This window comes from Lichenostomus cassidix, chromosome Z, assembly GCF_008360975.1.
Source record: "Lichenostomus cassidix isolate B80296 chromosome Z, HeHo_3.0, whole genome shotgun sequence".
Taxonomy (NCBI): Eukaryota; Metazoa; Chordata; class Aves; order Passeriformes; family Meliphagidae; genus Lichenostomus; species Lichenostomus cassidix.
The window spans coordinates 10,869,413-10,883,496 of NC_139511.1; the positions used below are offsets into that span (position 1 = coordinate 10,869,413).

General features: G+C 34.7%; 1 protein-coding gene across 14 annotated transcripts in view; it reads right to left on the reverse strand.

Annotated features, from left to right (window-relative positions):
* Positions 1–3,148: 3,148 nt before the first annotated feature.
* The window catches only part of PPIP5K2 (diphosphoinositol pentakisphosphate kinase 2), a 48,623-nt gene continuing 37,687 nt past the window's right edge, over positions 3,149–14,084 (reverse strand). For 4 of the 14 annotated variants that reach the window (XM_085043028.1, XM_085043029.1, XM_085043032.1 and 1 more), the window contains 5 exons: positions 12,096–12,215; positions 11,161–11,223; positions 7,183–7,314; positions 5,551–5,679; positions 3,149–4,939 (listed from right to left, as the gene is read on the reverse strand). In XM_085043028.1, coding sequence (XP_084899154.1) covers positions 4,836–4,939; positions 5,551–5,679; positions 7,183–7,314; positions 11,161–11,223; positions 12,096–12,215 — 548 coding nt within the window. In that variant the 3' untranslated portion in view covers positions 3,149–4,835. The other 10 variants (XM_085043035.1, XM_085043031.1, XM_085043037.1 and 7 more) reach the window with 7 other exon arrangements.

A 14,084-nucleotide genomic window follows, 5' to 3' on the forward strand; every position in this document is an offset into this window, starting at 1 on the left:
AGAGAGTACTTGCCAATGTTGCTGTAGGTCTGTTAATTGAACCTAAGTAAGTTTATCAATGTCCAACTGTACATTGTTAAGGAGCAAGAGAAGTGATGAAGAAAAGCCCATGCCCCGGCTGCTTACAGAGTTGGTGCAGTCTCCATCCTTCAAGGCTCTCAAACCCAAACTGGATTAAGTGATCTCGTCTGGTCTCACAGATGACCCTGATTTAAGCAAGACATTGGACTACAGTCCTCCTGAGGCCCTTTCCAGCCTGAGTTACTATGTGTTCCTATGTATTCCTATGATCCTTGTTTATCCTTATTGCTTGTGGATTGAATGCACAGCCTATGTTGAGGTTAAAACACATGGCAATTAATAATGAAATAGAAATAGAAATGGAAATAGAAATAGAATAGTTCAGTTGGAGGTGACTTACAATGATCACCTAGTTTAACTGCCTGACCACTTCAGGGCTGCCCATTATAAAGGACATTATCCAGACGCCTGTTTTTAACTCACTGATAGGCGCAGGGTATCAACCACCCCTCTAGAAAGCCTGTGCCAGGGTTTGACCACCCTCTCAGAAAAGAAATGCTTCCTAATGTCCAGTCTGAACCTCCCCTGATGCAGCTTTCAACCATTCCCATGCACCCTGTTGCTGGATTGCAGGGAGAGGAGCCCAGCACCTCCTTTCCCACATTCCCTTCTCTGGGAGCTGTACCAGAGCGATGAGATGTTGCCTGCCTCTCAGCCTCCTTCTGTCCAAACTAATCAAACCCCCACTACCTCACAGGACAGACCTTCCAGCCCTTCAATCTGCTCAGTTTTCTTCCCCTGGATGCATTCAGGTGCCTTAGCATCATTCTTTGTGTGGCCCAGCACTGCACCACAGTTTTAGTCAGTACTTAATTATTCATAACTGGTATTGAAGTTAGAAAAGGCAGCAATGTCCAGGCTTTTGCTTTTTCCATTCTATTTCAAATACAATGTCATTTCAGCCTTCTGAATTCTTTTGGTTTGGTTTTCTCCTTTGTTTTCCTTTCTCTTTTTCAGTATTTGAAATTCTACATGTTCTGTGCAAGTGCTCTTTAAAAATGGCTACAGACTCTTAGTTAAGATTCATAAATAGTTCAAAGTATTTTCCAGAGTAGCCTTTTAAAATAATTTATGGAAGTTTTACATATAACATTTTAAGTCTAAATATATTCCCTGCCATCATCCAAAAGAGAAATGTAAAAGCTGTCAGGAATCTGAAGACATATTAGACAGGAAGTCTGAATGGACTTAGATTTTAAACGATTCACAAAACTTTTAGTATTTGTATTAGTATACAACAAATAATAATCTTATTAAATAAAGGAGCAGTTATTCCTTCTTCTGGAGAGATGAAACAGGACAGGAGATTTAGTAAGACAGGTGCAGCCAGACCAAATAAGCTTTGCTGGAAGCAAAGATACTGCCATTATATTAGAAGGATTCTGGATCTGGTGAAAAATGCATGCCACCCAGTTACCTTGTTTTCCCTTGTCAGTGAATTTTATGTCTTTGACTGAACAGGATGGTGATCTGTAAGTTCTAATTTTTAGAACTCTGGATTTGAAGTCTATTTCTGTATACTACTTTCATACATTGTGTGGCACAGTGACAACTTTTAAATTCAGTCTATTTTTATTTTTTTTTAGCAAGTCCACTTTAGAACTGTTTTGGTATCAATGCAGAACTTAAGCTTGCTGTTAAGGTCTTTTCCACACTAGCTTCTACCTTCTATGATATGGATATTCTCTGTATTTCGTGCATTCTCCTCCTCCTAGGCCCGCATTTTGATGTCATTCACACACTTATACATTCCCTTTATATATAGATAAAATATTGCCCTTTTTTTAAATTCAACATCTGTTTTTTACAGTAATACACTCTGGACTGCTTTGTGGTTACACCAGTTTCAATATTTCAGAGCACATGATGGTTGTTTTTAAGGGCTAAGTGAGGGATTAGTATTTGAAAATACTCAATGAAATTTGTCCTTTTACAAAAGCAAGCAAAATGGAAACCACTACTTAGAAAGAAAAATAAAAGAAACATGAACAACTACTACATAGTACACTTCTTTTCTTAAACTGCTTCTGCAGAATTGACTTTTTGAAAAAGTTTCTGCTATTTTCTCTCTAGCAAGTTACTTACAGGTCTGTCAAAAATATAATTGCTGTAAACTGATGAAGAAAAATTGCAGGAAAAATAAAGGAATATCATGCTTCCATCTGTGTTAGATGACAGAAAGTAGTGTTAAATTGCTACATTCTGCCACTTGTCTATTGCACTGAAACAGCTTTTAAAAATCTTTTGTTACATCTCTTCTGCTATCTTCCTTTGAGCTGTTTTTGGCGCTATTGTTCAATGTATGATCATTATTTTTGATATATTTTTATACAATAATATGTAAAATTATTTCTTGTATGCATACCTCCATAGGCTTATTTATATGGATTCCTACAAATTGAACTTTGGAAGCACACCTGCTTTCCCTTAACAACTTCTATGTGCTTGGGTAATTACATAACTGAAATTTATTTATTATAAAGAAAAATAAAACAAGATTTAAATTAATTTTAGGAGTTTTCACAAATATTTTGTGGTTTGGTCTCTTTGGTAATGATGCTTCATTTCTGAAGAAATGCTAAACTAAAGTATTTAAACTACATTGCAGGGTGATAATATTTTGGGAGTTACAGTCATATTCAAGCAATGATTTTCTGTAACCATGTTCTTGGACCTCTGTCGAATCTGGCTGGAATAGGATGCACAGTTCAAAAAGTTTAATGTGAGAGACTGGTACTGTATAAAGAAACTGAATTAAAAATAGGTTCAAATCTGTAGAGTCCATGTTGTGCCCTATGGTCAAGGTCTCAATAGGAAGACAAAGAGCACTCACAGTTGTTCTGTATTTGACGTTACCATTCTGGAACATGATGAAGCACTGCAGAACATCTTTCTGAGGAGTGATTTCAGTATAAAATGATACTGTCATTTCTTATGCCATATCCTTTCCATCAAGAGAAATTCTGGCTAATTTGTAAATTAATGGCTTATATGTAAATTGTTTTCTATTGAGATTACTTTCTCACTATACTTCACAGTGCTTTAAAAAGAAAACAATAGAGAGAAGTTGCCAGCAAACTTGATTTTATTTAGAAGCACATAAAAAAAGTTATGCCACAGCTTTGGTTGACTGGAATGATACATATACCTAAATTTTTACAGGTTTGTTTGTTTTTAATGGTAAACAAGTGTACATTCAGTTGTGTGCAAGACCAACATTGTCAGTAACACAATTACACTACAGAAAATGAAATGCTTGAAGTATATAGCTGTGAAACCCTTCATATTTTTGGTATTTAACCAGCATTGTTAGAAATAGTCTGCTGAAGCCATTTCATGTATGGTAAACACTGAAAAGAGACCCTGTGGCAAAGTGAATGTAATCATAGTTGCACTGGCTCTGGAGACAAATAAGAGCCCTACTTAAAACATTCTACTCATAAGCTATGTCTTCTACAGCTTAAACATGAAAGGAATTACCTAACTTGTAGTTATGAAGTCCATTCTTACTACTCAGCCACTTGAACTTAAAGAAGTAGTCAATATTTTCATACATTCAGGATAATTATAATCCAGTAATTTTTCATGCCACAGAAAAAAATTACAAGAATTGCTTAGACTGGATGATTATTCTATATAACCCCATAACTCCATGTTCCACTGATTTACAAATGCTTCTTACATATAGTATAAAAGGCTTAATTTTTTTTTTTTTTTTTTTTTTTTGAGTTGCTGTTAACTACCTAGATTGGAAGGAGGGAGGTATGAAAATTCCCAGGCCATGATGAATCCTGAGTATTTTGCAACAGTACAGTTCTGGTAGTCCATAGTCTCTGTCTCTGTGCTGAAGGGATCACAATAAAGCATAGATGGGATATTTACAATTTTTAGAATAAACCTACTAGCAGACCAGCTGTAACCATTTCTCTTTCTACAAAACCTGCTTTTTAATATCACCTTTTTGTAGAAACATATGGCAAGGAAAAATAAAACTGCCTTTTTTAGTAAACAAAAGAAGGTTTTGATAAAAACATATAAAAGACAGTTTTATTTGCTGGATGATATACAGGTACCCGTATACAAGCATGTATACTGAACAATAAGAGAAGGTAGATTTGAATGTTACAGGTCTGATGTAAATACAGAAAAAAAAAAAAAAAAAAAAAGAGTAGTCAAAAGTGCTGATACATTAACTCACTCCATCATGCCTAATTATTGCAGCATATATGATATAAAATAATTAAAATGCAGAAAATATCTGCTTATCTCCAAACCAGGCAAAAGAGATCTCTTTGGAAATGTAATTAAATTTAAAAAAAAAGTCAAAGATGCATTTTACATTTCACCACACAGAAGAAATTCATAGGGAGATTGTAAACTCCTGAAAATAGAAGTTTATGATGACAACAAAAGATGCCTTCATTACAGTGACATCAACAGAGCCACCGTAACACATACCATTTTCTTTTTGTACAGGTTTACAGTAGATATTTGAAGACACAGAAAAGGTTCATGTGCAGCTTTTCCATTAGAAGGTGTGCAGTTAATCAAACTGATAAGTATATTTCCTGAAATGTTTTAGAAAATGAGAAAAAAACATTTGACCTAAATACTGTAAATACTGGTTAACCACATATAAACTAAAGTCTTAAATGCACTATGAACTGCAGACATGAATGGCTTTTGAAAGCTCAGTAATTTGCTTGAATGCACACTAAAGAACTGTATAAGAAGTTGTTTCCAGTTTTGTCCGATCATTTTGTCTCAGAAGGAGTTTTACCACCAAGTTCTGCCTCTAGTGAGGCCTCTTCAAGAGATGGTTTAATATTAGATTCATTAACAGGAGATCCAGGGGTAGCTGTACAGGTAGAGAGAAAAAAAGTATTACATTTTACACTTAAGAATATCCATGCTAAAAAGCATCAAAGGCAAGAAAAATACATGTTACCTACCACAGAAACAAGTAAGCTACACTATCCAATGAAATCAGAAATCCAAGTGAAATTTGTTCTCTAAACAGCACACCCACCCAAAAGCAGACAGTGTAGCTGGTCAACAGTTCAGACTGAGCACACTAATGACTGACTGCATCATCTTGTTATTAGCAGCTTTAGTCAGAACCTGGTCACAGAGCTCCAGGTGTTCAGAAAACATCTTAGAAATTCTGCCATTTAAATGAATAAATTTACTTTGTCTTCCTTGGAGATAGCTGTCATACTTCAACGCAAAATCTCATGAACTTCACACCACAGAAAAATGAAACAATTCAGAGGATAAGTAACTATTAACACAGTTTTACTGCTAAAGCTATTTATGCAATGCTGTTGAGTTCTTGCTGACACACTAAATGATTCCACTTATGTAGGGAATGTTAAGAAATAGCTGCCCTATAAAGTAATGTAATATGTAAGGAAGAATTATAGTGCTGGAAATAATCAAGTTACTCTGCCTCTGACAGAATTTACTTACATAAGGCTGGTTTCTCTACTGCTAGCCTTTCAGGCAAAGTTTCAAGTGGAGTTGGTTGAATTTTTGCAGGGGTGTACGTATTTAAAGAAATTTTTCTTCCTGGAAGAGGCATCGTGTAAGTTGGAGAAGCTGAAATGGTAGGGGAAAAAAATTAATAATAAAAATTCTCTCACCTGAGCCAAACATCAGAAACAGTAGCCACAGGACTGTGTATACATCCAGCAAAATACCACATTTATACAGCTGGCTGCACAGCTACCAATTTTTGACTTACAACATGAAAAAATCTCTTTTTTACCTCAGAAAGGAACACAATAAGTTCATGCTGTTAAGGTAGAATTTCAGTAATAGCTGCCTTGCCAGAAGACTGAAAAAAGCATTAGTGCTACTTCTCACAGGTTATGAAGATTGTACCTGAATAGGCCTTGGGTCCAACACATGTTTAAAAAGTGCACACAATGCATTAATCTCTAGAAAACCTTCAAACAGTACAGGAAAGCAGAAGAGCCAAACATCTACAACTTTAATTGTATCAGGTCTCATTTCCAACCACTCCTTGGTAGAAAAGTGATAACTATATGCTAGGAGTATGACAGGCTTTTTTTTTTTTTCAGTATTTCTTAATCTTGTGTACTCTCAATTCTGAACTGATTTTGAAGACACACGAACTCCCTAAACAGTATAAAAAGGAATTTTAAGTAGCTGACAATTTTCATATACTTGTAAGCCTCCTTGCGCTCTTTTTCAGTAACATCCATTTTCTTAAACTGCTTGTATTCCTTCTCAAATATAGATATTGAGATATCTGTATTTATCAAATTAGCTGCTGATTAAAATCTAAACTGTATAAGATAATGGGGGAATAAAGGAGAAATCCTGTAAGAGAAACCAGGCAAAAATCTTAACAGGTAGGTAACTGTTGTATGAGTACTTACAAGTTTTCTTATCAAGCACGAGTCTTTAGACACTTCCTTAAGAAGAATTATTTTCAATCACCTGACACATTATTTATAAGCATCCTACTATATGGTAAATCTGACCTAACTGAAACCATTTCCAAAGACACAGCAATAGAATCACAAAGGGAAATCATTTTCCCAGACACACGCACATGGATAGAGCTCAGCTGTATTTCCTTTTAACATCACCTAAACTTTAAACATGCAGCACAAACTGCTAAAAAGCTAAGTAACCACAAAGCATTCTACAGGTGAAACCACAAGTAATACTGAAAGTCAAGTGTAAATACAATACTATTCTGCCAAGGTTACTGCCAGTAGAACAGTATAGTATAATGATGGGAATACTGCATGCTCCCTGAAGAGCATTACCTGTAATTCAGCTGACAGTGTGGACAGTACAGAGAAGTCAAAATAAAGGAAATAAACCAATTATGATTTCATTAAATCCTTAGTTTACTACTCCAGCCAACAGAGGCATTACTTCAATGAATTAGAAGTGTCTATACCCACAACAAGATAGTGCAAAATGTAAAATCATGGTTTATGTATGTTTTCATTTTTTTAAAAAGCAGTATCTTAAGTTTACTTGTTAGCTGCAAAACACTGCAAAGATTAGCTAGACAATAGTTAAGAATTTAAAATTAACATAATTACAAACTAAAACCAGTACATGTCTCCTGTAGATTTTCCCTTGATGGAGCAGCAACAGAAGCAAGAAATTCATCCACCTGCTTCAGAGACAAGGAATTGTGTAGGGTTTCCAAAGGGCAAATAGAAGGCACCATGGAATACAGTTCAAAACCTAAAAGAAAAAATAATAAAGAGATTTTCAAACATAAGATAGGATTTAAACTTTTGCATTAATGCATGATAAAAAGTGCTTATTTTACATTAGCACGTGCAGGCATAGGACTCTTGAAATCAAGCAAATTAAGTATTATAGGAGTTGGAACAAGATGGGCCAATTTCCAGCACATACTAAGCTAAAGATACTATGTAACATACCACAGGATACAAATCCCATGTACACAAGAAGTACATGTGCACATATAATTATTCAAACATTAAAACTGTGCTCTACTCCCAAATCAGCTCATGAAAGATAATTTCCCTTTAGGACAAGCTTAGCAGATCACTAAAAAAAGTAATTTAAAAAGTTAGGAAAAGGTAGTATTTCTCCTATTCATTCTCATACCTGGCACAAGACTAAATAGATAACTCATTCATGCAAGAAAATAGGATAGCTATTTTGTTAGCAGACAAGAGCTAAAAATGCTATATCTTCCAAGAAATAAATTTGCAGAATTCATGTTCTATCATCTTCAGTTTTCTGTGAAAACAAACTGTTGCCTTTAATATCAAAGGAAAACCACTGTTAGCATTTTTATACCTTGAGGTTACATGGCTCTACTTTCTAAGACAGATATACACCTACCTTTATGCATTTAAAAACAGTATTAAAAGACTAGAAAATTCATATAATAGGTAAGTAAAGCGACCAAAAATCTAAAAATTTATTGGACTTTGCTTTTATGTGTTAGTATTGATCATACACTAACCATGCATATCCATATTACTAACAGACTAAAAAGCATTCCAACATCTTGGCCAAAAAAAGATTACAGTTCTCTAAAGTGATGCAAGTTTGATAACTCAATAAACAGCTTTTTATCCAATTGCACTTCAAAAGAGGAAAATATGTCCATTAGTGTCTTCAACACAGAGTGGTAACATTAAAACTTTGCAATTCAATACTGTAAATGTCTTCTAAGACAATTAAATGAAGAAGCAATAGTGAATGAAATAATGCTTAGAATTTCAGTTCAAGGTACATTTATTAGAGATATTAGCATTATGAGTGTGAACTGTTCTTTCCCATAAAATAATAAGCAACAATATTCCTGTGATATCCAATGTTGCCCATTCCCCATTAATACTTTGCATAAAGAAGAAATTCAACAAGATTCAACCCCCAAATATCTGTAGTTATTCTTAGATCCACCTTGGCCATACTCAAATTTCAGGGACCATTGCAACAAATAAACAACCAACTGAAGTGTACTTATGTCAGCTTAGATTATAAACAAAATGTTGCATTTCACGGAAACTTAGGGTTTGTGTACAAAAGAAACACCATGATATAGTTAATTTCTGTTCTATAAAGTCAGTAGCTAAGCTTCAGTGTAAGCACTAAGATGCTTGGCATACATATTAATATCCTAAATAACTATATGCATGCATGTAAAGCGCAAACCCTTTCGTTGCATTACAGTAAAATGTAAGATTTCTCTTTACCCTGACAGAAAAGTCACTATCACTTGAATGACAATTGATTTTTCTAATTTTGCAACTAATGAAGTGGGACAATGTCAGGTTAACTTTTTAGTAGCTATTATTGTTATAGTGCATGTGACAGAGAACCAGAAAGAAATTCCAAAATGCACCCATGCCCTTAAAAAAAAATTAAAAAAAGCAGGAAGAGAGGAGAAATAAAATTTTCTTGTCTTAGGAATTCCCCTCTAAATGTTTTTGTTAAGTTTTGACAATTCTGCTGTCAACTAGTCACATCCCAGCAGGGATGTGACTACAGGTCGCTGTAGTAACTTTACATCTAAGGCATATGGCTTAAAACATTACCTGGAAATCTATGTGTAGTGTTTTATTTGCGTATTTTACAACAAATATAGTATGATATGAGAAATAAATTTAAAATTTTATGAAGAAGCCCGACAGTATCCCTTTAAGAAGGCAATTTCTGTACACTAACAGCCTTTGATCTTTGTATTTACTCTTAAAGCATCAAAAGGCAAGACAATGAAAGGGTTAACGCAGCATCTCAAAAAGCCACCCTGCTTAGATTCAAAAGCTGTAGAGACATACCACTGGAGCCTAGAAATTCCACAGAGGAAATGGACCAGCACCTAAAGAGGTGTGGGTGTTCTGCAGGGGCCCAGAAAATAAGGTAAAGCTTTCAGAAGATACTTGTTTCACCATGTTCCTTGAACTAAAGATGGGGGGGTAGTCTGAAATGAGTTAAGAGGGTGTGGTAACAACATAAAAGTAAGAAAAAAACAGCGTGAAAGGGACAAGGATAATCAAAATGATAGTCCAGAGGACGGACGAAACAACACCAATATGAAGTTATGTTAGTAGAGAACCCTTGGAAACCTGCAATATACTTAGGGCTCGTAAGAGCTCATACTGCATGCATTAATCTTGTCAAAGATATGTGGTAAAACTGCTGCATTAAATGAATCAGAACAATCAATGTGATCAATAAAAGCTACTTAGAATTTTTTTTTTTTAAAGAATGCAGTCACAAAAAAGTAATGCTAAATGGAACAGAAAGTAATCATATTGTTAGCCACAGATTCTCAAATGCAGTTATTACTTTCTGACCTTGTGTGTTTTGGAAATACTGTTTAGTCTGAGTCTGAAGATAAAAAATGGACTCCTCACTTTTCTATTTGAAATGGGACATTAGAATTGGTCTTTTAGATCAAACACCGTCTTACTGGTATAAATTCAGCCTTAGTATAGTTTTCCTTCAAGAAGCACTACAGTGCAAAAAAGTCATTACAGGTTCAAAATGAAGATAACAAAAGACAATTATGGTTCTAAGCAAAACCAAACAAAACCTCAGTCTTTTTATTTTAAACTTTGTTTCTAAGCAAATATATTTTAAATCTAACATGAAAACACTGATGATTTCCACTGCAATTTCACTATCACTGTCACTGAACTCAGCCAGAAGTCATGTACATTTTTAAACTGCAGTTAAGAAATCTGGAAAAGCTATGTTAAGGTCCGGTGGGAACTGAAGACTGGGTCCACTTTTCATGAACTGGCTGTGACTGGGGCCTATTTAATCATGTAGAAAAGGAGGCACAAAATATTTTGCTGAGGAAGAAAAAGACATACCTCTGTCCTGTGTGTTAAACGAGAATTTTTGCAAACTGAAGACAGTTAACTCTCACTCTTGAAGCTCAAGAGATCAATGCTGCTCAAGAAGTCACAGCTCTCTTGCTGTGATTTTAAGTGCAATATTTAAGTAATTTGCACATCTGATGAACAGAGAAGTATGATAAGGTAAGTAAATTTTTGTCCCATGAAAAATACAGCAATTTAGCAGGAACAGAACCAAAGCTTCTGCTTCAGTTTTGTAATTTAGCTTCACTTCAAGAAGACAGTCATAAACTCCAGCTCTCAATTCTGTGATTTATTTTAGAATGTGCAGGCTCAGAGAATCAGCTCAGCAGGAGAAAGACAAAGAAGAAGCAGCAGGTGTCAAGAAGTGTGTGTCTAGTAAGATCAGATTTCTTTGTCTATCTTGCACCATACAGTGTGATCACACAAGAACTTGTGGAGAATAATTTATTAGAGAGATCAGGATTAACAGCAGCACTTAATTTTTTTTTCATGGATTTTTCTAAGGAATGAATTTTCATGTTGTATTTACACTAATGAATGGTAAAGAAAAGATTTAAGATATCTAATGACTACAAATATATTTGGAATTGTGCTTGAAATTAGGAACGACAGACAGCTGGATGATACTGTACACCCCGTATTTGAAATAAAAATAAAAGGGATGAAGCAAGGAACCTTTTGTTTTTGATTTTGTTTTTAAAATAAAAGCAAAACATACCATTGGTTGGGTGTCGAGCAAATGAGATAGAAAACCTTTTAACAGCAGAACCGCGTGTGGTGTCTGAGAAAGAGAAAAACAGGTACCTGAAATTTGTAACAGCTACCAAAAGAGGGAGATTTTAAAATAGGAAAGGAAGAAGAAAGGAAAAAAGAAAAGATGAGACGGTATTAGAAGTGAGTGGCATGCAGAAGGGACCAAGGAAACGGGCTAAAATCTAAATAGATGTTAAAAAGAAGAAAATTTGGATTGTTGATAACTACAAGATGTGTAATGAAGTCTATGAAAACAAGCAGAATGAGCTGGTGATTCTGGCATACAACGTTATTCAGGTTAGATTTGAACACTGAGTAGTGAAGTGGGGGGAGAAAACAGCGTGAATACTGTTTCACCTCAGAGTTATAAAAAGTGTGTTTTGGCATTTTTACATTCTGAAATCTAGTGAGAGAGTTTCTTCTCTATCCCAGATTATTCAAAACTGAAAATCTCCTGCTCCTTTGTAATCCAAACCCCATAAAAAAAAAAGATCAGGAATCCTAAAATTTTCACCATCAGTATTTAACTTATTAGTTTGTAATTTCTTTCATTCCTTGTATATGCTCCAAATAATTTATTTATTTAGCAATTAGCAGTGATAAAAAACAGAATTTAAAATGATTAAAGAATTTAAAAACAAAATTTCCAGTTTGCTTATAAAATGCACTTGCTAGAATCTCCTAGCACACATTACAAATCTGTGAGCTGATGTTCAATTCAAGACAAACAAGAATTAACTATGCTATTACGTTAAACACAAGCAAGCTATGGGCAATAAAGAAGCAATAGAAACTCATAAAATTAATACTAAGGCCAAAGATTCTAGGATTCCATTAAAATCTTTAGAAGTTCAATGTGGCACATGGGTTGTGCGTGCATGTGCGAGAGTGTGCACATACCATCTATGAAGCCAGAAGAAGTCAGCTTTTTACGATGCGTACGAGCATAATCCTGTAGGTTAGGTGCACTTGAAGAACCCCCGAGCACTGAGGTGCTAAACAGGCCCGCACAGTGAGACCCTGATGGGAGTTAGAGAAAATACATACAACAACCAGGTGTTCGTCCATTCACATTGGGGATGCATGCAGCATGCAAGCACATGGCTCTTACCACACAAAAGGCAGCTTTTGGCAGTGCCTTGGACAGGTTCACAATATGCTTGTAATGTCAGAGTGGGACTTGTAGGCTGAAACTATCATAATTTATTGTGCTTCTACTCATGAAACAGCACACTCTGCTATATGTGCAAAGAGAGGATTGGCTTTAACAAACTGAGTTCTTGTCCTGTTTTCATTTTTGGTAAAAAAAAGTTACCAGTTAGCATCAATGTAAACATAAACAAAACAACAAAACAAAATGAACATCATGATGATGATGACGATAATGATTGACGATGATGATGATGATGTGAAAGTTGTGTGTTTTAAAACCTGTATTCCTGAAACAAATATAAACTGGAAAAATACTGCTCATTGCTTTCATCCAAATCAACCTTTGAGATGACAGGCTGCAATGACATACTCATGCATTTCCACTGACTTAGCATGGGAATATTTCTCTTCTAAACCCAAAAAATTTCACCCAAATTGGAAATAACTCTGTTCATATTTCAGCTACCATTACTGACAATGTTACAAATTGAATTTACCTACAAGTTTCATCAAGTTTAACTTGACTTCCTTTCCTGAGAAGACTTTTGCACAGCTCCATGCAAGTGACAGTTCTTTGTTACAACTCATACATTCCTGCCACTAGAATGGGTGTTTAAACACATCACTGAAAGCCACAGACAAAAATACAAAAATAACTTTTGTAATCACCAACCATAAATGAAACTTACATACAACAATGAACAAAATGGAAAAAAGTTGCAATTTTTTCATTTTATTGGTTGAAAGGAGAAGTGGTTTTTCACTTGGAACTTATCTTTTACATTTTAGATAAGTAGCAGCAGATTTTTTTTTAAACCAGCAATACTTCCTTTCATTACTTGTAACGATCCAGTGAGAGGAAACATTACTAGCACATGTGACCAATCACAGCCAAAATAAATTGGTGCCTGGTCTGTGGCAAAAGCCTTTCACACCAAATATAATGCCTTAATCTACACACAAAAATACATCAACTTCCACAAGCCATATTGTGTCACACAAAAAGAAAATTCATTTAAATTTAGCAAGCATGTAATAAAAACCAGGACTTCAATAAACAAGAGCACCTGATGTATGCATTTTACTAAGGGAAAAAATAATAGGAAGAAAAGTATCACAGAAAGATTAGACATACAAAAAGTACGTATCTTTGCAAATAAAGGAAAAGCTACTTCTAAGTTTATGCATATACGTTATGCATTTTTTACACTTAATTTTTCCCAGGAAAAGACATATAGAAAAAAGAAAGCAATATTGATTTACAGTAGTGCATGATTTCATTTTTTGCATGTAAGTCATATGTATGCCTGTTTTAATAAAGCAACAGAAAAGCACCACTTGAATTAAGAGAATTTGAAAGAAGTCTTTGAATTATAGTATGATACATTCTAATGCTGAAAAGAAGAAATTAATTTTAGGAGAGGGAATATGTGCAAAACCCCTGACACTATCAAGAAACTTGGAAGTTTGTTCCCCATCCCCCTCCCCTGAGTAAAACATCTTCATTTTCATCAATTGCCCACAGTGGGAAACAGAAATTTTCAAGAACTGTTTCCATAGAAGGCCGTTTTAATCCAAAAGATTCTTGCAAAATCCAAAAGCTCAATCAGAAACTTCAGTATCTTAAAAATCTACTTTATGTTAAGAACAATCCTGTGTACCTATTGTGAGCAGTACAGAATCAGTAGTATGAACAGTCTCAAACAATTTGCTCTTTTCAGTTATAATTTATTTTAA